Source organism: Eurosta solidaginis, chromosome 5 (assembly GCF_040869045.1).
Source record: "Eurosta solidaginis isolate ZX-2024a chromosome 5, ASM4086904v1, whole genome shotgun sequence".
In the NCBI taxonomy this organism is placed as follows: Eukaryota; Metazoa; Arthropoda; class Insecta; order Diptera; family Tephritidae; genus Eurosta; species Eurosta solidaginis.
The window spans coordinates 263,903,697-263,929,456 of NC_090323.1; the positions used below are offsets into that span (position 1 = coordinate 263,903,697).

At 37.7% G+C, this 25,760-nt stretch overlaps 1 protein-coding gene and 1 long non-coding RNA gene across 10 annotated transcripts in view; one reads left to right on the forward strand and one right to left on the reverse strand.

The window, feature by feature from the left end:
- Positions 1–3,354: 3,354 nt before the first annotated feature.
- LOC137253394 (uncharacterized) lies at positions 3,355–16,044 on the forward strand. Its single transcript, XR_010953786.1, has 3 exons — positions 3,355–3,478; positions 15,173–15,594; positions 15,660–16,044. It is a non-coding gene; the product is annotated as an uncharacterized lncRNA (long non-coding RNA).
- The window catches only part of Snmp2 (Sensory neuron membrane protein 2), a 133,904-nt gene continuing 123,997 nt past the window's right edge, over positions 15,854–25,760 (reverse strand). For all 9 annotated transcript variants that reach the window (XM_067790224.1, XM_067790222.1, XM_067790226.1 and 6 more), the window contains 3 exons: positions 24,405–24,523; positions 16,523–16,648; positions 15,854–16,431 (listed from right to left, as the gene is read on the reverse strand). In XM_067790224.1, the coding sequence (XP_067646325.1) occupies positions 16,249–16,431; positions 16,523–16,648; positions 24,405–24,523 (428 nt within the window). In that variant the 3' untranslated portion in view covers positions 15,854–16,248. The remainder of the gene's footprint in view (positions 16,432–16,522; positions 16,649–24,404; positions 24,524–25,760) is intronic.

Below are 25,760 nucleotides of genomic sequence, written 5' to 3' on the forward strand. Positions count from 1 at the left end.
AGATTGCCGAATTCGGCGTGCACACTCGAAATTTGGTTACGAAATATCACACTATTTTTTATTAAAAATTTTTTTTAAACAAATTTATAGTAACGCGAAACTTTGCACACTTTTTCTTAATTATTTTAAGAAATTGAATGGAAAAATTGCTTCGTTCCAAAGCGATGTCTAAACGACTATACACAAGCTGCAGAAGACGGAAGAGGGGACGAAATTTCACTCTGTGACACTTCTTTTTTCGTATTCCATAGAAAAACGGATCGTGTGGTATAGCATAAATTTTAAATCGAAGTTTTAGCTTTATAACTATCGGTAAATATTCACATTCACTTTTCAGTAATTCTTTGAACATTCAATAACACTTTTCGCGTAATTTTATGGAAATTTGTTTAAGATTTCCGCGAGAATTCCGTGAAAATTTGTTTACGCTCGACTCCGTCGCAGCCCGCACTCGCTTTGCAAACAGAGAAAATTTATTTTGTAATAGATTTAAGAAGCAGGGTATTCAAGGCAAAATGCCAAAAATGTGCTACCAGACTTTTGATATGTGTGAAGGTGTTTTGCTCTGTAATACTCTTCATAAAATCCATCGAAACAGTGCTGTGCTTTTAGCAAATAACAAGGTGCACCCTGCAATGAGCAGCAAAAGTTTGTGTTATCGAACAAAGTGGCACTGGAGTTTAAACTCGCACTAAAAACCAGGCATAAGTTACGTATTAGATGTGTTTTTTTTTACATCTATATGGATATTCACTTAAACTCTAAATGGACTTCCAAGTGCCTTACTTTTCTACACCAATGAAATTGTTGCGCAAAAAACACTGCTGCATTCCAGTATGCATTAAGAGGTCCGACACATAAGCAGTTTTTCATATAGATGAGTTTAACACAAGCTTACGCATTCCAATAACATCGCCACAATCAACCAAGATGTTGCGTTTGTAAATATGAAAGAACCTCAGACGTGGCAATTGAAGTTTATTACGCCTTACCCATTCAAAAACATAATTTCGCGAAGCAATGTTATAAACATTCTCCCTATACAAGAAAAATACTAGCTAACATATTTTGTGTTGTTGTTGTTGTTGCCGAAGGCTTTGGGGAGTGTTATCGATGATGGTCCTTTGCCGAATACAGATCCGGTACGCTCCGGTAACACAGCACCATTAAGGTGCTAGCACGGCCATCTCGCGAAGGATTTATGCGGCCACATTAAACCTTCAGGCCATTCCCTCCCTCCCCACCCCAAGTTCCATGAGGAGCTTCGTCTGTTAGTGAACAGGATTCGCCGCGGATAGGTGAGGTTGACAATTGGGTTTGGAGAAGCTATATATTGCGCTGGCAACCTGAAGGGTTCTGCTACACAGCCCCTTGAATCTGGTATTTTAGTCGCCTCTTACGACAGGTATACCTGATCCCCTGATCCGCTGGGGGGTCGTAATCGATTGTTATATTGCAGTTTTTAATTGCGAAAAATGTTAGAAAATTTACCAGCCAGTGGGAAAAATAATTTCACTTGCAAAGTGTGCCAACACCCTTAGCCAAATCAACTGTCAAATTCTTCTTCTTATGCTTTGCTTGGAACAAAATTTGGGAGCTGGCTACTTTTTAATATCAGATGGCGCCAGTGTCGCTCATTCTACCGTTGTCAATAAAAATACGTGCAATCTACTCATAATGCATAAAGCTGGACACATTGGTGCTTTATCGGTAACTGTATCGGTAGCATTATAACAGCTGATTCGACCTATCTTATGAGAATCAATGCAATCGATTATTGGTGCCGCTAAGGTCGTAACCGTATCGTAGCCAACCAATTGGGTTTTGGTTAAAGCTGGAGACATTTGTGCTTTATCGGTAACCGTATCGGTAACCTTATAACAGCTGATTCGACCACCCTTATGAGAATCAATGCAATCGATTATTGGTGCCGCTAAGGTAATAACCGTATCGTTCCCAACCAATTGGGTTTTGGTTTACCGTCGTAACGATAAACAGCTGATTACGTTAGGGATACGGATACAGCGATTCGACATACGGCACCAATGACTCCGGCTTTACCGTCGTAACGATAAACAGCTGATTACGTTAGGGATACGGATACAGCGATCTACCAACCTTATGAGAATCAATGCAATCGATTATTGGGGCCGCTAAGGCCGTAACCGTATCGTAGCCAACCAATTGGGTTTTGGTTTATCGTCGTAACGATAAACAGCTGATTTCGTTAGGGATACGACTACAGCGATACGACAAACGGCACCAATGACTCCAGCTTTAGGCTGCAGACATTGGTGCTTTATCGGTAACCGTATCGGTAACCTTATAACAGCTGATTCGACCAACCTTATGAGAATCAGTGGAATCGATTATTGGTGCCGCTAAGGTCGTAAGCGTATCGTAGCCAACCAATTGGGTTTTGGTTTACCGTCGTAACGATAAACAGCTGATTACGTTAGGGATACGGATACAGCGATACGACATACGGTACGAATTACTCCGGCTTTATTCATTCCGTACGTCGAAACATTCGTCTGCATTTCAGAATTTCTGGAGTCAATTTATATTTGAATTATTATGTTTACACTTATTTGGAATATACGGACCTCGTGAGGCAGTATCAAACGACCGTGTTCCGAATATTCTAAATAAATGGTTTATTTGGAACACTTCCATGAATACTTAAACGGAAAAGAAAAAAAGTAAATATTCCCTATGTAGCAGGACCGCACAAAAGCTTAATTCTTCTGCCAAAGTCAAGGCCGGTAAAGTTCTAAGACAATAACCCATTTCCTAAATTTTTATTTTTTTTGGAAAGGGCGCGTTTCCAATCCTCCAGTGCTCCCAGCATAATGCAACAAAATACTTTTCAAAAATTTCCCATTTCAGGATTTGTCACAAAAACACCCTATATGAGAATTAGATTGAAGAACACCTTACCTCAGAACGATTTTTTTTAACTCACTGTTATGTCAAAATGCATTGAACTTATATGTCCAGATAGGGATAGGGAGTGAAACTAATTTTGAGAGTGTATTTTTGAATAAAATTCTGACGTACGGCATCCTTGAAACAAATTCTGAAAGAATGACCAAACCAACATAACTATATCAATTCACGAAATATTTAGTTGAAAACGAATTAATACCCCAAAACCTGCATTTACAAATTTATTATCTCTACTAATATACTACTAAAGGTACTTTTCTACTAAAATTTTCGCTGAGGGGGATTGAATTATTCCCCTTTCTGCTTACTTCGTAAAAGCAACCCGTTCAAATTTTTGAACTTGGGAGTGTCAAAGCTCTGTCATCATTGGAGAACAAACCTGTAGTAATTGAATCATGGAGGTAACTTTTTTCTCCAAATCTATTTTGTGTTGACTTTTATACAATTCGAATTCGTGACAATGTTCATAAAATAATTTGTTTATCTAACAAAATTATAGACATTTTAATATTTTCGTTTTAAAATAAAGGTAATTTGTTTAAAATAATCATTATAATACATATCTAAATGATACTTCTTAATCGGGTCATTTGGTTTTCCTTTCTAGGTGTTTTTTCCTGCTCTTTGCCGTTCTGAGGCGTATTCCGAAAGAATTTCTTCCGCCTGTTGCCACTGTTTCAGGTGTCACAGAGACACACTTTTGTTAACCCTGGCGTTTACGTCGCTAAACCCCACTTTTATATACTGGTAGAGTTAGCGCTCGAAAGTTCATTACAAGCGCTAGTACAATGTAATATTCTTCGTCTGTAACTCGTAGATTAATGTTACATTAAAGAATTACACAAGAGTCAAGCTTTTCTACAACTGACCATATTTCTTTCATATCTCTTGGTGGCTGTTTTGTTTTCATGTATATGTTGTTGTATGTGGCAGGTGCCAATTCCAGTGCACATCTCGGTCAGCAAGAAATAGTGTTAAAATACTCATTGTAAAGCGGTCCATCAGAAAAACTTGAAACAGTTTATGACGGAGTGAACTTGCCTGGTTTTAGCCTTAAGCACATTACTATACTGATGGTCTGTGTACCCATGGGCCATTCGATGGTGAATGACGAGAAAGTTACATACTTATGTACATTCTTAATACAGTTACAACCTTCTATAATTTTTAGCCCCGCAGATTATCCCATTTTGTCTGCGGTGTTTACTGGTTAATCTTGGATGGAGCTGTGAGACGTGCTTCATATGATGTAGCAGTATCGACGATTCAATGCCCGACATGGCAAACTGCCGTATTCTTATTGCAGCCGGCTGCCTCAGTAATTTTGGTAATGCCTGGTTAACCCGGTAATTGGATAGCCGGGTATTATCTGACCTTTCTTCTCCTCTGAAATAACTCATGCTCCTATTTATATACAAATACATGCAGTTACTACATACCGGCCGCCGTGGTTATGGTAGCATACTATGCCATCCACACCGAAGATCCTCGGCTCACTCCTCAGGAAAAGCAACATCAAAATTTTAGAAACAAGTTTTCAATGAAAAGAACATTTTTCTAAACGGGGTCACCCTTCGGCAGTGTTTGGCAAGAACTCCCATAAAAGCTCTCAGTGAAAACTCATCTGCCTTACAGATGCCATTCGAAGTCTGCATAAAACAAGTAGGACTCGTCCCGCCAATTTGTAGGTAAAATTAAAAGGAGGACGACGCAAATAGGAAGAGAAGATTGACTTTAAATCCATTCGGAGGTTAGCGCGCCTTTACTTATTTACTTACATTGTTCACAGATTTTGGAATATGCTCGGTAGCCCTGGTATTTGGATACTTTACTTTATTTAGTACTATTTCACAAAACGGCGTCTTCTATTCTTCCCCTTTCTCTCATCATTCGTATCGTAGGGGAGTTTTCAAAATGCGCTGTCACTACATAGACCACCTTGCCGTTATTACATCATGGTTGTAAACATTCTCTCTATACAACAAAAATACTTGCTAACATATTTTGTGTCGTATTCGTATTGTTATATTGCAGTTTTTAATTGTGAAAAATGTTAGAAAATTTATCAACCAGTGGGAAAAATAATTTCACTTGCAAAGTGTGCCAACACCCTTAGCCGAAGCAAATGTCAAATTCTTCTTCTTATGATTTGCTTGGAACAAAATTGGGGAGTTGGCTACTTTTCAATATCAGATTGCGCCAGTGTCGCTCATTCTACCATTCTCCATAAAAATACGTGCAATCTACTCATAATGCATAAGCATGTGTTAAACTCGTCTATATGAAAAACCGCTTATGTGTCGGCGCTCTTAAACCCTGATACATAAGCAGTTTTTCATATAGATGAGTTTAAAGGGCGAATTAATGGTGACTTATAACCATAAAGCCATAACCAGATAAAACAGCTGCCCTTCAAAAAAGGCGAGTACTCTATAAATAATGTAAGGAATACTCCTTTGGGAGTATAGGACTTCTCGAAATCTAATCTCTATTCATCCAAAAAATGTGCTCCAATTAACATTGCGATGTTCTAGGAGAGGAGTAGGTGATCCCACTCTCGCTTTGTTTGTGAGTATTCCATATAGTACATACGTGAGAGTACTTTCCAAAGTAATTTCACTGTAGTACTCCATGGAGCACCCACAGAGCATCATATGCCAAAGTACTAAAGAGGAATTGTATCGGAAAGAATTATGGAAGTGAATTTAATTTAAAATGAAAGTAAATGAAGGGGGGAATACAACTTTTATATTTTATACTACGAATATTCTTATGTTATTTAGCATTTGCGTGAATAAAGAAACTAATATAATACGCATACGCATACGTGAATAAAGAAACTAATATAATATTGTAACGAATTTTCTGCAAATCCTCTTATTTGCAATCCTCTGCTAAGTTCGAATCACTAAACTGTTGAATAAATAACTCCAATTTGTAATAATGCAAAATGGCCTTTATTAAAGTACTTCACAATAACAAACTGTGCAACGAATAGCTTGCTTAATAACCACACTGATTGATAGCTCAATGAAACTCTACTATTCAAAATAACACTGCTATTGCTCACTAGATATCGTCTTAATCAAACTGCTTGACAACTCAAATCAAACTGAATTCCTTCTTACTCGCCTGCCCCGCTTTTATAGTTTACGCTGCATACTTCTAGGCTCTTCGATTTCCAGAAGTTACTAGTTAGTTCGGCTACAAAATCGCCAGCCACAACTACGTGCACAAATTATTGCTCTCTCTTGTGACAACTCAAATAAGATATATGCATGTGTTTGTGCATTGCCGCTCCGCTGCTCGTATACGTACATATGTGTAGACGCAATTATTTATTCGTTTATGTAGATACATAATGATTGAATTATTGATGTGCATTCACGTCACTGGTTAGCATCGGCTTAGAGACGATAGCACTGCTCAGTGCTGCTAACATTCGTTACACTGCCCTCCACCTAAATCTGATCATCCCGATCAGACAAATCTCTCGATCTAAACGCCGCTAGCATCTCCAAATGAACCACCTTTCTATTTCGTGGTTTCCCAATGGTTTGTATGCGGTAGATGGAATTACTGATCTTCGTCACAACCTTGTACGGGCCTTCTCCCATGCACCGAATTTTGGCTGGAACACCTTTCCGCAGGTGAGGGTTGTTTAACAGTACCAAATCTCCCTCCAAGAACCCTTCCGAAATTTTTGTTCGCATTGTACCTGCGTTTGATCTTACTACTCATTATCCTTAGTCGTTTCCTCGCACTCTGTTGTTTGACCAATGAACTACTTCGCAGAGCTTGCGCTTGACGGATTGGCTTGACAGTATCGTTCCGCCGTTTCCCAACAGAAGTGCGCGATGGCTTGAAACCACCCTTGCATGCTTCCTGAAAAATTCTTGCAGTCGTTTTAGTGCGTCTATTAGGGTTTGTCAATGCCGGTGTTTTTCTCGCAGGTACTTTTGATTTCGCTTTGTTTGGCCCATTCGTTTCATCAACCTTTACCTTTGACTTTCGTGGCCTTTGTCGACTTTTCTCCACCAGTACTCGATTACTGCTGAAACCTTTTTCCAAACTAAAGTTAAGTGGTATGTCCTGGTTCTTATAGCGCATAATTTTTCTCCGCATATCGATCCTGACGTCATGGTCAACCAAGAAGTCCACTCCCAATATGACTTCATCAACGATCTCCGCCACAACGAATTTGTGTAGAACCATGACTTCCAATTAATACCTCACATACCACTTCGCCTTGGACTTGATTATACTCGCCTGTGACCGTACGCAACCTTGCTCCAGGTAATGACTTTACTCTCCTGTAGACCAAATCAGATCGAATCAAGGAATGAGATGCCCCCGTATCTACAGTCAGTACACGCTCTTTACCATCCACATTCCCTCTGATGGTAAGACTGCTTGATTTCCTTCCAATCTGCGACACAGATATCACAGGACATTCAATAGCCGGGGCAAGTTTTCGTTCTTTACATCCGACACGTTCTTGCTCATTTCCGCCAGCTTTGCGTTTACGGCCACCCACATTGTTGGAACTATTAGGACCGGTGCTGCAATGTCGTGCAATATGACCTGGGTTGCCGCACTTGAACATTTCATAACTCCGGCATTTTTCTGTTGTGATCCCTTCAGAGCTTCCAAAATTGTATCTACCCACTCTGGCCTTTCTACTTCCACACGATGAGCTTTGTATGCTGGTTTACTCAATAATGACGCCGTTTCCTGAGTCAATGCATGGGATACCGTTTCAGAAAATGTTTGCTTTGGGTTCGCGTATGTGGCTCGCTTCGTTTCGAGGTCCCGTATGCCATTTATAAAGCTCTGAATCTTCACTCTTTCCGTGTATTCCACGGGTGCATCCGCATTTGCAAGATGAGCCAATCTTTCAATGTCAGAAGCAAACTCCTGCAAAGTCTCGTTAGCTTTTTGGTAGCGGTTTTGCAATTCTATTTGAAATATCTGTTTCCTGTGTTCGCTTCCGTATCGCCGTTCTACAGCAGCCATCAATGCGTCATAACTGTTCCGTTCGTACTCTGGAATAGTCTGTAAGATTTCGGCAGCTGGTCCTTTCAATGCTACGAAGAGCGCGGCAACTTTATCTTCCACATTCCAGTTGTTCACTGCTGAGGTCTTCTCAAACTGTAGCTTAAAGACCTGGAAAGGAACAGAACCGTCAAAGGATGGTGTTTTTACCTTTGGATTACTCGCTGAAACTGCTGGACGATTTAATTGTAACTGCTCCATACGACCCTTCAAATCATCGACTTCTGCCTGAAATTGAGCGATTTTTGCACCCTGCGCTTCCTGTGCTTCTAACTGTGAAGACATTTGTGCCACCTGTAATGATAAGCGCTCTTCTTGTTCTTCCATCTTTGATGTTATGCGTGTCTCCTGCGATTCCAGTTGGGATGCCATATATGTCTTCTGTTCTTCCAATTGCGTTTCCATCTTGGATGTTATACGGGTTTCCTGCGACTCCAGTTGGGATACCATATACGTCTTCTGTTCTTCAAGTTGTGAAGAAATTTTTGTTTCCTGTGCTTCAATCTTCAATGTTATTCGGTTCTCCTGCGATTCCATATATGTTTGCTGTTCTGCCAGTTGAGATGACACTGTCGATGTTTGAGCAGATATTGCAGCTAAAATCATGTTCAAGTCTGTACTGGTAACCGTCTGCGATGTTTCGTTTTTCTCTTCAATTTTTGTTGTCTCCTCGCTATCAAGATGAAAGACATGCTCTTCCACATCAATTCCTTCTGCTTCCATTGCCTCTCGTAGCCGTGCCTGAAGTTCAAGTTTAACGCCGCTTGTATTCAATCCACGGGTCTCCAACTCCTTCTTTAGTTGCTGGATCTTCAATTCACTGAACTTTGCCATGTCCTTGTTGTCCTTTGGAATTTATTCAACAATTCCTCTTCTGACACCAATTGTAACGAATTTTCTGCAATTCCTCTTATTTGCAATCCTCTGCTAAGTTCGAATCACTAAACTGTTGAATAAATAACTCCAATTTGTAATAATGCAAAATGGCCTTTATTAAAGTACTTCACAATAACAAACTGTGCAACGAATAGCTTGCTTAATAACCACACTGATTGATAGCTCAATGAAACTCTACTATTCAAAATAACACTGCTATTGCTCACTAGATATCGTCTTAATCAAACTGCTTGACAACTCAAATCAAACTGAATTCCTTCTTACTCGCCTGCCCCGCTTTTATAGTTTACGCTGCATACTTCTAGGCTCTTCGATTTCCAGAAGTTACTAGTTAGTTCGGCTACAAAATCGCCAGCCACAACTACGTGCACAAATTATTGCTCTCTCTTGTGACAACTCAAATAAGATATATGCATGTGTTTGTGCATTGCCGCTCCGCTGCTCGTATACGTACATATGTGTAGACGCAATTATTTATTCGTTTATGTAGATACATAATGATTGAATTATTGATGTGCATTCACGTCACTGGTTAGCATCGGCTTAGAGACGATAGCATTGCTCAGTGCTGCTAACATTCGTTACAATATGTATACATAAAACCAGTGCGCTGTTGCATTTTATCAGAGTTGCCAAGTAAAACTTTATTATTAGTTATTTGCATGCAATATTTTACTTTTGGCAACTCTGTTTGATCGTCATCGTGTCGTGATCACTGTCGTTAAAAAACGAGCAATGATCGGCTGATGGTGGTCGGCAAACGCATTGCAAAGGAGTATTGTTAGAGTACTCCAACATGAAGAAAATGGAACACGTAATCCAACAATTTTTGCAGGGATCGCCACAATCAACCAAGATGTTGCGTTTGTAAATATGAAGGAACTTCAGATGTAGCAATTGAAGTTTATTACGCCTTGCCCATTCACATACAAAATTTCGCGAAGCACTGGTATAAACATTATCTCCTTACAACAAAGATACTTGCTAACATATTTTGTGTCGTATTCATTTGTTATATTGCAGTTTTTACTTGCGAAAAATGTTAGAAAATTTACCAACCAGCGAGAAAAATAATTTCACTTGCAAAGTGTGTCAACACCCTTAACCAAAACAAATGTCACATTCTTCTTCTTATGCTTTGCTTGTAACAAAATTTGGGAGATGGCTACTTTTCAATATCAGATGGCGCCAGTGTCGCTCATTCTACCGTTCTCCATAAAAATGCGTGCAATCTACTCATAATGCATAAGCTTGTGTTAAACTCATCTATATGAAAAAGTGCTTATGTGGCGGGGCTTTTAAGACAAGCTTATGCATTATGAGTAGATTGCACGTAGTTTTATAGAGAACGGTAGAATCATAGTTTATTATATAGTTTGGCAGCTTAAATAGAGGTTATGTTGCGAATAGAGTGGAAGGCAGTGGACTAGGCAGTCGAATGTCATATAATGAAGGAATGGTGTTCGGAGTTTTTTTAAAGTTAAAAAAAAATGATAAGAGCTTTAATATAAATAAAACAATTGTTTTAATAACAACAAAAACGCTTCATATATTCTATATACATAAATTCGTAAGGATTATCTCACTTTAAAATTTGAGTTAAATAATCTAAAGTTTTTTTTTTGAAACTGAGTCGAGAACTGTGTGTGTGAATGTGCGAATTTTCACCGATCAGCTGTTAGTTGCGCTACTTGGTAAAATTTACAATGGGTAGAATGAACGACACTGGCGCGATATGATAATGAAAAGTAGCCAACTCCCAAATTTTGTTACAAGCAAAGCATAAAGGCGGTGACACAATGAAATTTTTCATAAAGATGCGTTTAACACAAGCTTATGTAGTCCAATAACATCGCCACAATCAACCAAGATGTTGCGTTTGTAAATATGAAGGAACTTCAGACTTGGCAATTGAAGTTTATTACGCCTTGTCCATTCACATACAAAATTTCGAGAAGCATTGTTGTAAACATTCTCCCTATACAACAAAAATATTTGCTAACATATTTTGTGTCGTATTCGATTATTATATTGCAGTTTTTAATTGTGAAAAATGTTAGAAAATTTACCAACCAGTGGGAAAGTATGCCAACACCCTTAGCCAAAGCAAATGTCAAATTCTTCTTACGATTTGCTTAGAACAAAATTGGGGAGTTGGCTACTTTTCAATATCAGATGGCGCTAGTGTCGCTCATTCTACCATTCTCCATAAAAATATATGCAATCTACTCATAATGCATAGGCATGTGTTAAACTCATTCATATGAAAAACTGCTTATGTGTCGGAGCTGTAAGAAGAAGAATTTGACATTGTCGTTGGCTAAAGGCGGTGGCACAATGACATTTTTCATATAGATGCGTTTAACACAAGCCTATGCATTCCAATAACATCGCCACAATCAACCAAGATGTTGCGTTTGTAAATATGAAGGAACTTCAGACTTGGCAATTGAAGTTTATTACGCCTTGCCCATTCACATACAAAATTTCGCGAAGCACTGTTGTAAACATTCTCCCTATACAACAAAAATACTTCAAATAATTTCACTTGCAAAGTGTGTCAACACCCTTAGCCAAAGCAAATTGTTAATTCTTCTTCTTATGATTTGCTTGGAACAAAATTGGGGAGTTGGCTACTTTTCAATATCAGATGGCGCTAGTGTCCTCATTCTAGCATTCTCCATAAAAATACATGCAATCTACTCATAATGCATAAGCATGTGTTAAACTCATCTATATGAAAAACTGCTTATGTGTCGGAACTGTAAGGGTGTTGGCACATTTTGCAAGTGAAATTATTTTTCCCACTCGTTGGGAAATTTTATAACATTTTTCGCAAGTAAAAACTGCAATATAAGAAATGAATACGACGCAAAATATGTTCAAGTATTTTTGTTGTATAGAGAGAGTATGACAAAAAATATGTTCAAGTATTTTTGTTGTATAGGGAGAATGCGTTTTTCTATGGAATACAAAAAACGAAGTGTCACAGAGTGAAATTTCATCCCCCTCTTCCGTCTTCAGCAGCTTGTGTATGGTCGTTTAGAAATCGCTTTGGAACGAAGAATTTTTTCCATTCAATTTCTTAAAATAATTAAGAAAAAATGAACAAAGTTTCGTGTTATTATATAATATAAAAACTACAATATAAGAAATGAATACAAGTAGCAAGTATTTTTGTTGTATAGCGAGAATATTTATAACAGTGCTACGCGTAATTTTGTATGTGAATGGGCAAGGCGAAATAGACTTAAATTGCCAAGTCTGAAATTATTTATATTTACAAACGCAACATCTTGGTTGACTGTGGCGATGTTATTGGAATGCATAAGCTTGTGTTAAACTCATTTATATGAAAAATGTCATTGTGCCGCGGCCTTTATACTCAGTTGCAACTGAAATGTGTCTCTCCATATTATCTCTACACCAGGGGTCGCCAAAATTCAAACTAAGGCTGCGTGAGTAAAGCTGCAGACATTAGTGCTTTATCGGTAACCCTATCGGTAACCTTATAACATCTGATTCGACCAACCTTATGAGAATCAATGAAATCGATTATTGGCGCCGCTAAGGTCGTAACCGTACCGTAGCCAACCAATTGACCCTACAAGAAACGCTGATAGTTTTACTAATACACTCACACTTGTAATTGACAATGCTGATCCTGCGATGACGTAAATATTGATACTCAAATTTATGTATGTTCCTTTGTTCGCTCACGCATGTCCGCATGTTACCAACGACAGCCTATAATCATGAAAAAGGACTCAAACTGGGAAGGATTCGGACACCTGGTACAGAACAAAAGAACATACAGCAGATACCATAATGCATGTGAGACAGATACATAATTCTCAACGGAATTTTATGTATGCGAGAACAGATTATCCGATTTAATCATGTTGTCATTACTGACTGTCATATGACAATCAAATGATTATCACGGTTGTTTTGTTATTTTTTAAATTCCGCCATTTTCAAACGACGAAAACCATATAAAAATAAATTTAAAATTGAAAAAGAGAGCATTTCAAAGATCCATGCTAAAAGAAAAAAAATCGAAAATAATATTAAAAAATACCAAAAGTTGTCGGAATGTATGGTGCGCACTCAAAAAATTGATACGCGAAAAATAATAGTGGTTAGTGGTGATTCATTTTTAAATGTGTTTCCGCATGAGGAAATCGCTCTTCTGTTGTTTTGTTATTTTCTGAATTTAAATTGAACATTTTGAACTCGAATTCTTATAAAACTATTTATTTTAAACAAATACGAAATACGTATGCTTTTATCACGTACAAAATTAATAACATAATGGAATAAAGTAAATAAAAATCAAAAAGCATTGTTTCATTTTTCGCGGAATATAACAATGGTCATTTATGATAGTATAACAGTCAAAACTGATATCTACAGTAAACTATCATTTATGACACTTTTTGATAGTTAGAGTGTCAGCACTGATCCAGGAAAAGGAATGAGAGTGAGCAGTACGGCTATATACTTAATCAGTAGGCCATGTTAGTGTATAAGAAGGAGACAAAAACTCACACATGCACAGTTGTTTACATCACATTTGCGCAAGTACCCTTAAGTTTGTGATAGAAAGTTTGTATGAGGCGCTGATCGTTAGGTTGACATTGCTGACAATCAGATGATAGTCATATGATAGTCAGTGTTCTTGTAGGGGAGTTATTGGCATGGCAGAACGAGACAAGATGGCAGCATGGAACAGCTGATTATAAACTTTTTTTATTTGATGTGATGCATCAACTTCCGGCGCAGTATGATTTTGACATTTGTCCAACGAATTTACAAAAACAAAGTACATGGAGCTTTTATTTATGTTTGTAGGTGTCACCATGCTGCCACCTTGTATCGTTCCGCCATGGGTTTTGGTTTAAGCTGTAGTCATTGGTACTGTTTATCGTATCGCTGTAGTCGTATCCCTAACGTAATCAGCTGTTTATCGTTACGACGGTAAACCAAAAACCAATTGGTTGGCTATGACCTTAGCGGCACCAATAATCGATTGCATTGATTTCCATAAGGTTGGTCGAATCAGCTGTTATAAGGTTACCGATACGGTTACCGATAAACCACCAATGTCTGCAGCTTTAAGCCGGAGTCATTGGTGCCGTATGTCGTATCGCTGTATCCGTATCCCTAACGTAATCAGCTGTTTATCGTTACGACGGTGAACCAAAACCCAATTGGTTGGCTACGATACGGTTATGACCTTAGCGGCACCAATAATCGATTGCACTGATTCTCATAAGGTTGGTCGAATAAGCTGTTATAAGGTTACCGATACGGTTACCGATAAACCACCAATGTCTGCAGCTTTACCGTCGTAACGATTAACAGCTGATTACGTTAAGACTACAGCGATACGACAAACGGCACCAATGACTACAGCTTAAAGCTGTAAACGGCTCTTATTACATTTATCCTCTTTGATCGAAATACCAATCCCAATTGAAATTACGAACAATTACAAAAATTGATATCATTCGCAAGCTGATACACGTGGTTATGGCCTCTATGGTATTACCATTGTGTAATAGCTGTGGAAAAATAAATATTAAGAACTTTACTGATTTTGTGACTGGCGTGGGGCCATGAAAAATTCTTTTGAATTGAAAATATTGTCGGAATATAACCTGGTTTTATGAGGATCTTAAGAATCCCTACCACAGACATTAGCCGTGTTTTTTAACACGCGCGTATACGTTTCGTTTGCGCGTGTTAAAAAACGCCTATCTTCGCTTAGATAATGCTTAGGAGACCCATCTAGCGGCTGTGGTAAAACAACTAGCTACAGCAACAGGGTGTACCGAAAAGCGGAGACGCAACGCTCTGATGGCCATAGGGTATAACATATAGCTGAATCAGTTGCGATGAATTGTGGACACACATATAATACATAGAATTAGTGTACAGGGTGAAACAAAGACACATATTTCAGTTACATCTGAGTATAATGCGTATTGAAATTTAGTAGGACAAAAATTTATGCGCAGCAATTTCAGAGGTGTATTTATAGTTTGTCTCTTAGCAGTCAATATAAAGTTTAAGCGTAAACGGATATACGCGTGTTAAAAAACACGGCTATTATATCTCAAAAAAAAAAAAAAAGTCAACGACATTAAGTTGCGAACCTGATTCGGGACTGGTTGATTTAGTTCATCACAAGCGAAGGCAAAACAATGAAAATGTTTGCTTATACTCAAGTAATTAATTATTTTTTCTAAATTTATCTTTAATATAGTTACAATGATTGAAGGTATATTAATCCAATGCAACTCTGCTCTTCCTACTGTTCTTCATTCCACTTCATTCGAGTGCCTTCTTTCACTGAATTCGTGTGCCTTCCACTCTATTCGCAACATAACCTCAATTTAAGCTGCCAAACCAAGGCGCAACGTTACAAGGTGGCAGCATGGAACAGCTGATTATACCCTTTTTTTATTTGATTTGATACATCAACTTCCGGTGCCGTACGATTTTGACATTTGTCCATCGAATTTACAAAAACAAAGTACATGTATGTCACCATGCTGCCACCTTGTATCATTCCGCTATGTGCCAAACTATATAGTAATATAGTAAACAATGGACTTGGTACATGAACCGGAGCAAGCGAAGTCTCTGAAATTGTCACATTCGATTCGTAATTTGAAGCAAATAATGGTAATTATAACATGATTTTAATCGTTTTAACTTGGTAAAATAACTCGATTTCATTATAATTTCAGAAATAATCACGAATATTTCAAAGGAACTTATTCCTCTGTTATTGAGACAGATTTGAAGTTATTCTCTATGCAGTGTTGATAAATTTGCAGCTACTATTTCATTTTATAGGCAACTAAACAGACTAATATTTTGAAAACTCAGTGAAAATATATTTATTTTTTTTCTAAATCATCACAATTTTAAAGCATAGAACTCGTTTTATCCTTTTTTATTTAGTTTAAAATTTATAACATACTAAATCACAATACATACATACATATGTGACAATCACATTTAAAATAGTGTTTGAAATATTTACAGAGTAGCATTTATCCTTGTACATATATGTATATATATGTAGCACGCTTACTATAAACTCGTCATAATTATAAGAAGAAAAAACAATCGGGAAAACATCTTTTAAACTGTAAATCGATATCTACAACAATCTTAGCTACAAATTAAATGTTTTCAAGTTATGATGATCTTTTAGCAAACAAGCCATATATAAATTAAGCAATTGAGTAAATCTAAATTAAATACTATTTAATAACAAACAATATCGTTAGCAAATATCGAAGGTAATAATCGGTAAATAAATAAAGCTTATTATTTTAATGGCGCTACTTCCGCTTCCGGCTTTCGACGTTGTAATATGTAATATATTAAACATATAGAAGCCACACCGATGCCGCCACATAAAGATGCCCAATGAATGATGTCCAGAGTTCTGAGCGAATTGATGAGTTTCTTTTTGAAAAATGCAACCATTTCGCTATTTAGTTGAATTCCCTAAAAACGTAAAAAAATCGGTTTAAAAATATTTACAACTATGCACACATATATTATAAGAAACAAAAAATAAGATCGAAATAATACCGACCTCTTCAACCCAAACTGCTGGCATTAGCACCGTTGGTAGGTTTTCAGTTATTTGAATTTGGTTAATACTCTTCAAAAACATATTGAACTGAACGCGTTTGCCACCCTGTAGTGGAGTACCAGTGAGCTAGGGAACACAAAAATTTCGTTTTAAATAGCTCCTTAAAAATAGATTTTTTAGTTTTTGCTAAAGTAAGATATATTTACATTTACAAATATTGTCACACTCTACGCTATCTGAGAAGAATTAATTAGAAAAAATTCGTCAAAATTTCTTCTTTAACTTCGACATCTTTAGCTCATGTAGGTGTAAGTAGTTAGAAAAGAGATTTAATGAGCGATACACAACAAAATTAAGCTCATAAGTAGAGGACACTTGTGAACCCTGAACACCGAGCAATATTTTATCCAAGGAATACCACAACGACCACGCCGTGAGAAGAATAAACGGGGCATGGACGGCGTGGCCTTCATGGAAATATCCATGAACATAATATTTCATATTTCATATTTATTTGTTTGTTTACTCCCTTAGCACATTAAGACGCTGAGTCTTTTTTGTACGTTTTACATATAAATTACAGATTTTACTGATATTAGAATATAAAATAACTCAAATTAGAAGAAACCTCACGAACGAGGCAGAGCGGGATGTAAGAGACATCCCTATGAAAAATGATTTGCAACTGCCGCCTTAAAGCGTCTATCTGATTTAATACATTTAATTGACATTGGCAATGAGTTCCATAGTCGCACAGCACTAACAAAGAACAATCTAGACCCCGGTAGAGATACAAATCGTGGTACTACAATATTATTAGTACGGGGAGATGTTACAAAGCTGAGTTTTTCATAAAGATAGCCGGGTTTCTGGTACCTAATAATTTTAAATAAAAAAATTACGTTCCTAGTCTGAAGGTAATTTTCCAAGCTCCTTCCAAGAATATTTTTTGTGTAGATGGAGATGTGATCAAACTTTCTCTTACCGTATATAAACCTCGCAGCATTATTCAGAGCTAGGTTTAATTTCCTATTGGATTCTGAGTCGAGATCTCCATATACTAGTTCGAAATAGGTGATTTGTGGGACAACGGGAGCCTTTACTAGTTTAATTTTTGTGTTAACTGGAAGATAAGAACAGCCAAGCCACAACCTCTTAAGAACATAATATATTTTCGAGACAGCAAAATTAATGTGGTTTATGCAAGTAAGCCGGGAGTTCACCATAAACCCAAGATTAGTCACAGCCGAAAGAAAAGATATTTTGGTTTCATCCAGTACTATAGATGGCAATTCATTTAAGTCATAGGAGTTGAATGATATTGGCAGGACTTTTGTTTTTGCCGGATTTAGGTTAAGTCCATTCACCTTGGCCCAATTTGATATAGCTTTTAGGTCATCATTCATTCTACATACTAAATCTTCGCATAAACCAATAGGACGCGAAAGGTATATCTGAGTGTCATCCGCATACAAGTGTATAGATGTATTTTGGCAACAGCTGACAATGTCATTTATAAAAATAGTAAATAAAATGGGGCCTAGGATAGAACCTTGAGGCACACCAGAAGATACTACGCTCCGTTGCGAGATGTTATTGCCACACACAGTCTGCTGTAACCTATCTGAAAGATAACTCCTAATTAATTTTATAGACGTTGTGTCGAATCCAAAATAATGTTGTAATTTAAGTAATAAAATCTTATGGTTGACAGTGTCGAACGCTTTCGAAAAATCTAAGAGGGCTAAGATCGTTACCATTTTATTTTCAAAAGCAGGACGGATATCATCTGTTACATTAAGTAGTGCAGTAGAGCAGCTGTGCCCAGACCTAAAGCCAGATTGGTACTCAGATAAAAGGTTATACTTCTTTAGGTGCAACACTACTTGGCATGAGATTAACTTTTCAAAGACTTTCGACAGTTATGACAAGATACTGATAGGTCTGTAATTTCCTGGGGAGTCATACGCATTTCCTTTTGCGGTCGGAGTGACATTTGATACTTTCCACTGTGAAGGAAAGGTAGATGCTAAAATAAAATAAAAAATATGCGAGGAAAGCGCACAAGGCAGAATTAGCTTTAAAACGCGTAGATTAATACCGTCCACACCAACAGTGTTTGATTTGATGGCGTAAAGGCACCTAACTACATCCTCTTCGGTTACTGAATTAAAAGTAAACTCTACAGAACGATCGCATACGAGATCTTCATTTATTTCATACAATGACTCGTGTTCATGCGCCATATTCATCCCGATAAAGTAACAGTTCATATCGTCTGCGTCAATCGTACATGTTACTCTGTCTTTTACGCCAACTCCTAGTGACTTCCATCAGCAAATTTGTTCTTAAAATATAACGATTTAGCTTGGCGAATTTTCATCGTTGTCTTGTTTCGCAAACTACTGTATGCGCTCCACCGTTCCCGAGTAGGATTACGCTTCCAGTATTTGTACGCTTTTTCTCGATCCTTAATGAGGTTTAAAATGGGTTTAGTGAACCACGGCTTTCTGCTATCGGTGATTCCTGTATACCGAGTAGGTACATATTTTTCGAATAAGCTTGTAACCATTGTTGTGAAATAACTTATTTTTTCATCAACACTTGGGAGGAACCAGCAGAAAGTCCAATCCATTGTACTAGCTACACTTACTAAGGCAGGCATATTTATATTCTTAAAATCACGAAAAGTCAAGTTGGTCATTTGACGCGCCTTATTAAACACAACATCGTAACACAAAAATATCAATTCATGATCTGAAACACCTGCCAAAGGAAATTGACCAATATGGTTTACTTTATCAACATCACTGACACCAAAAATATCTAACATGGATGGTTTGTTTTGATATGCAAAACGGGTAGCATATTTATTACGATCGAAATACCTACACTATTTACGCTATTTTGTAGACTTTTGGATTTATTATCCTCATTTAAAATATCAATGTTAAAATCTCCGCAACCAATGAAATGAACATAATTAACATATAGTTATTTAATTTTTGCAAATATTGATGTTAAGTCATTAGACTTATGCGGGCTGTAAATACAAGCAACTGTGCACTTATAAGTATTATCGCTGAATTCAACGAAGATATATTCAACAACATCAGTACAAGTGGACACATGTAAAACTTTACACTTTAGCTTGGGCTTAAAATAAATAGCTATACCGCCACCTCTGCACCCAGTAGACCTGTCATTTCTCAAGAGGGAAAAGTCGCAAAGAGCATACTCTGAATTCGGGATATCTGCTTTAAACCAGGTCTCAGTTACACAGACCACACCAATTTCCGTTTTATTAAATATATGACTCAAATAGTCGAGTTTGGCCACCGTCAAACTGCGAGCATTAAAATGACAGATATTTAAACCTCGATGATAATCGCATACTAATTTAAGTGCCACCCTAAGGCTTGCCTTGTTAGTGTGTACGCTACTGTCATTGTCCAAACCGAGAGCAAACAAGAGATGCTTGTAAGTTAGCAGTTTTTAAGGGAAGCTGTAGACTACGGAAAGAGGTGAGAAGAATAGTAAAAGAAAGCACCGTAAATACATTTTTCCTCTCGAAAATATACATAAATATAGTTTAAATAATAACACTAGATCTTTGCTCATGTAGCTGCTGCAACACAATCAATGGTTGTTGTATCATACACTCTCACAGCTTCAGCATTTGGATGCTTTCTCACATAAACATGCCCATGCATTGAAAATGCGCTCACCAAGCGCTTTTGTTTTTTCAGCTGTGATGCGTGTTACATAAGATTCCTGTTCTTTTTCGTCAAGCATTCATGCACGAAGAGCTTCCCATCACCTATAACACCAACAATATTGTAACGAATTTACAGCAATTTCCCTTATTTGCAATCTTCTGCTATCGTTCGAATCACTAAACTATTGAATAAATAATTTCAATATTCAATAATGCAAAATGGCCTTTATTAAAGTACTTCACAATAAATAACTCTACTATTGCTCGCCAGATAGCGTCTTAAATCCAACTGATTCTCGCGCCTCTACTGTTGGTGCCTTTATACTCTGTGATTTCCTCGTTGCATCCTCTAGGCGCTCCAGAATTTACTTAGTTACTGCCATATAATTATAACTACAGATGCAGGTGTATAGCTTCTCATATGCGCGTGTATTTGTGAGCAACACTTCCACAATTACAATTGCATACTTTTGGGAGCATCTCAGGTAAGATATCTGCATGCGTTTGTGCGTCTCTTCTCCGCTGCGTGTACGTACATATGTGTAAGCATAATGATTGATCTATTGATGTGCATACAAGGCACTGCTTAGCATCGGCTTAGAGATGAGATTATCCCTTAGTGTTGCTAATATTCGTCACACTGCCCTCCACCTAAGTCTGATCGTCCCGATCAGACAAATCTCTCGATCTAAACGCCGCTAGCATCTCCAAATGTACCACCCTTCTACTTCGTGGTTTCCCAATGGTTTGTATGCGGTAGATGGTATCACTGATCTTCTTCACAACTTTGTACGGGCCTTCCCAACTGCACCGAAATTTGGATGGAACACCTTTCCGCCGGTGAGGGTTGTATAACAATACCAAATCTCCCACCAAGAAACCTTCCGAATTATTGTTCTCATCGTACCTGCGTTTCATCTTACTACTCATTATCCTTGATGGTTCCTTCGCACTCTGTTGTTTGGCCAATGAACCACTTTGTAGAGCTTGCTCTTGACGAATTGGCTTCACATAATCAGTATCGTTCAGACGTTTCTCAACAGAAGTGCGCGCTGGCTTGAAACCACCCTTGCATTCTTTCTGGAAAATTCTTTCAGTCGTTTTAGTGCGTCCATTCGGTTTTGTCAATGCCAGTGTTTTTCTCGCAGGTACCTTTGGTTTTGATTTGTTTGGCCAATTCGTTCCATCAACCCTTGCCTGATCTGCTGCCTTTGACTTTTCCGGTTTTTGTCGAATCTCTCACCATCACTCGATTACTGCTGAACCCTTCTTCCATACTGAAGTTAAGTGGCATATCCTGGTTCTCATAGCGCATAATCTTTCTTGGCATATCGATCCTGATGTCATGGTCAACTAAGAAGTCCACTCCCAATATGACTTCATCAACGATCTCCGTCACAACGAATTTGTGTAGAACCATGACATTCCCAATTAAGACTTCACAGATCACTTCTCCCTGGACTTGGTTATACTCGTCAGCAATCGTACGCAATCTTGCTCCTGGTAATGGCTTTACTCTCCTGTTGACCAAATCGGAGTGGATTAAAGAATGATTTGTGCCCGTATCTACAGTCAGTACACGCTCCTTGCCATCTACATTTCCTTTGACGGTAAGACTGCTCGATTTCCTTCCAGTTTGCGAGATAGGTATCACCCGACATTCAATAGCTGGGGCAAGTTCCCGATCTTTACATTTGACTCGCTCTTGCTTATCTCCTCCAGCTTTGCGTTTACGACCAGCCAAGTTGGAACTACCATGACCGGTGCTGCAATGAAACACTTGAAACGCTTCATAACTCCGGCATTTTTTTGTTGTAATCCCTTTAGTGCTTCCAAAATTGTGTCTACCCAATCTGGCCTTTTCACTTCCACGCGATGAGCTTTGTATGCGGGCTTACTCAAAAGTGACGCTGTTTCCTGCGTCAGTTCATGTGATACCGTTTCAGCAAATGTTGGCTTTGGGTTCGGATATGTAGCTCGTTTCGTTTCGGCATCCCGTATTTCATTTATAAAGCTCTGAATTTTAATCCTCTCGGTGTATTCCACGGGTGCGTCTGCATTTGCGAGATGAGCCAATCTTTCAACATCCGACGCAAACTCCTGCAAAGTCTCATTCGCCTTTTGGTAACGATTTTGCAACTCAATTTGATATATCTGTTTCCTATGCTCGCTTCCGTAACGTCTCTCTAGAGTGCTCATCAATATTTCATAGTTGTTCCGTTCGTACTCTGGAATTGTCTGTAAGATTTCAGCTGCAGGCCCTTTCAATGCCACGAACAGTGCAGCAACTTTATCTTCAGCATTCCAGTTGTTCACTGCTGACGTATTCTCAAATTGAAGCTTGAATACCTCGAAAGGAACACAGCCGTCAAAAGATGGAGTTTTTACCTTCGGATTGCTCGCTGGAACAGCTGGGCGATTTAGTTGTAACTGTTGCATAAGACCTTTCAACGCTTCTATCTCGGCATCAATTTTGTCCTCGAGTTGTAAAATTTTTGCATCCTGCTCTTCCAGTTTCGCAAAGAGCTGCGATGATACCTGTTCCGAAATTTTTGTTAACATTCCAGATATACGTGCCTCTTGCGCTTCCAGTTGAGATGACATATATGTCTTCTGTTCTTCCAATTGAGATGACATTTGTGACGTCATTTTTGAAATGCGTGCCTCCTGTGACTCCAGCTGAGATGCCATTGTCGATGTTTGTGCAGATATTGTGCTCGTCACTCGTTTCGTTTTTTCTTCCATTTTTGTTGTTGTTTTGTCGCTATCATAATGAAAGACATACTCCTCAGCATTGATTCCTTCAAATACCATAGCTACACTTAGTCGTCTTTGTAGCTGGGATTTATCGCCAAAAGTAGCCAATCCACGGACTTCCAACTCCTCCTTCAGTTGCTGGATCGTCAATTCACTCAACTTTGCCATGTCCAAGTTGTATTCGAAGTCTTCGGAATTTATTCAACAATTCCTCTTCTGACACCAACTGTAACGAATTTACAGCAATTTCCTTTATTTGCAATCTTCGAATCACTAAACTGTTGAATAAATAACTCCAATATTCAATAATGCAAAATGGCCTTTATTAAAGTACTTCACAATAAATAACTCTACTATTGCTCGCCAGATAGCGTCTTAAATCCAACTGATTCTCGCGCCTCTACTGTTGGTGCTTTTATACTCTGTGATTTCCTCGTTGCATCTTCTAGGCGCTTCCAGAATTTACTTAGTTACTGCCATATAATTATAACAACAGATGCAGGTGTATAGCTTCTCATATGCGCGTGTATTTGTGAGCGACACTTCCACAAGTACAATTGCATACTTTTGGGAGCATCTCAGATAAGATATCTGCATGTGTTTGTGCGTCTCTTCTCCGCTGCGTGTACGTACATATGTGTAGGCATAATGATTGATCTATTGATGTGCATACAAGGCACTGCTTAGCATCGGCTTAGAGATGAGAGTGTTGCTAATATTCGTCACAATATGTATATTATACTTTTCTACCTGCGATCGCACATCAGACAAAGGAACGAACGCTTTGCTCTCGAAGGATCTAGTGAAATCGATAATAAACAGGGAGAAGCTAAGTTTCGTAGTTAACTGTTCATATGTATCACTTGTCCTGTACGGGTGATTAAATGATAATATAGGTAGAAAGTGCCTATAAAGCGAGTAAAATTGCAATGAAGCGCAAAATTAAAGGTGGACGAAAGTCCAAAGGGGTGCACTGGCTGTATAATATAGTAGTCAAGCTAATTCTCTTCCATTTAGTGTTGGCCTGATGGAAATCACTAGACACCGATTCTTATGTCAATCGGATTGAAATTAGCGCGAGGGCCTTCGTACAAAGCCAACTCTGGGTTTGAATGCAAGCCTGTTAACTTCTTGACACAAATAGACTCTTGGGAGTAGTGGAGTGCGGAAGTGAATTCAGGTCTGGTGAAATTGCTTACGCTTGGCTCCAAGCGGGTTGGGAAGATTGGGAGAGATAACTCTGTTAAAAACTCAGAATCAGCCGAAAGTCTACTCTACCAAGTCACTGCAGCGTCTTCCCTTGCGGAAGACTCCACTAACAACATAACGGAGGACGGAATGGTATGCAGAATCTTTTCGGACAGTTTAGCATTAATTAACTTTATTCTACTTAAACCATTTACTTACATGCTGCACATCCACAAATGTCTGATGTTTCTTTGCATCGGGTCGAAGACCCTTTATCATTTTAGTATATTCATTGGAAGCGCCCAACATATGCGGCAAAGTTAATATTACAGGTGCATCTGTAAATGATAAAAAAGAAGAATCAAGAAATAAGTATAAATAAACAATATTGCAACTACTTTATTCTTAAATTTATTGCTAGTGACTAGTAAAACAGCGGGGGAAGACGATAAGGACATGACAGAACTGCACCTTGTTGAATCTACTCTATTCACATGTTCTTTTGTCATCGACTTGGCTAGTATCGTCTCAGATGTCCATAAATTCGATTTCAATGCCAATATGTAAACAAACCAACAAAAAAAAAAAAAAAAAAAAACCATAATAAAAATATATTTTTTACAAGAATAATAAGATTTCTGCAACACCATAAGCCATATTTAGAATACCAAAATAAAATTTTACTACTTTAAAATTATAAGTTAAAAATAAAAGTTCGGAAATAATTTTTATTCAAAAATTTTTTTATTTCGGATAAGCCGTTGGTTATCAAGCCGGACTTTTATTTTGGCTTTAAAAAATAAAAGTCCTGATTTAACTTTTATTTCCGGACTTTTATTTTTAAAAGTCCTATTTTAACTAGATCTATAGGACTCAAAAAATAAAAATCCGAAAATAATTTTTATCTTGATCCAAATATATTTAAAGTCCAAAATTAATAGTTTTGCAAGGAATTATATTATAAAAGGAATAACAGTTTCAGCCCCTGCTTTTAATATATTTGGAGCAAGATAAAAATTATTTTCGGATTTTTATTACCTGAGCCCGATAGAAGTAGTTAAACTCGGACTTCTAAAAATAAAAGTTCGGAAATAATTTTTATTGAAAACATTTTTTTATTTCGGATGAGCCGTTTCTTTGTTATCAATCCGGAATTTTATTTTTGCCTTAAAAAATAAAAGTCCGGATTTAAATTTTATTTCCGGACTTTTATTTTTAAAAGTTCGAGTTTAACTAGTTCTATCGGACTCAAAAAATAAAAATACAGATTTTTCTTTTATATGTGGACTTTTATGGAATGACATGATATTGCTCTAGGGATACCTGGGAACTCAAACATTTTCATTTCTTGACCAGGATTTTTTCGACTCCGAAAAAAATGTTATAATTATTTTACGTCCCTGTTATAAACAAAATTTCATTTTGAGACAGTAAAATCAAGGTCGGTATTAGAACTTATATTGAGTTCAGTTCGTCCCAGAGGGGCGTTCCGGGTATAATTTGTCTGTAAATAGCAGCAATAGCAGATATTTGAAAACCAAATACTCTATGCGGAACATTAAAATAAATCAGTTC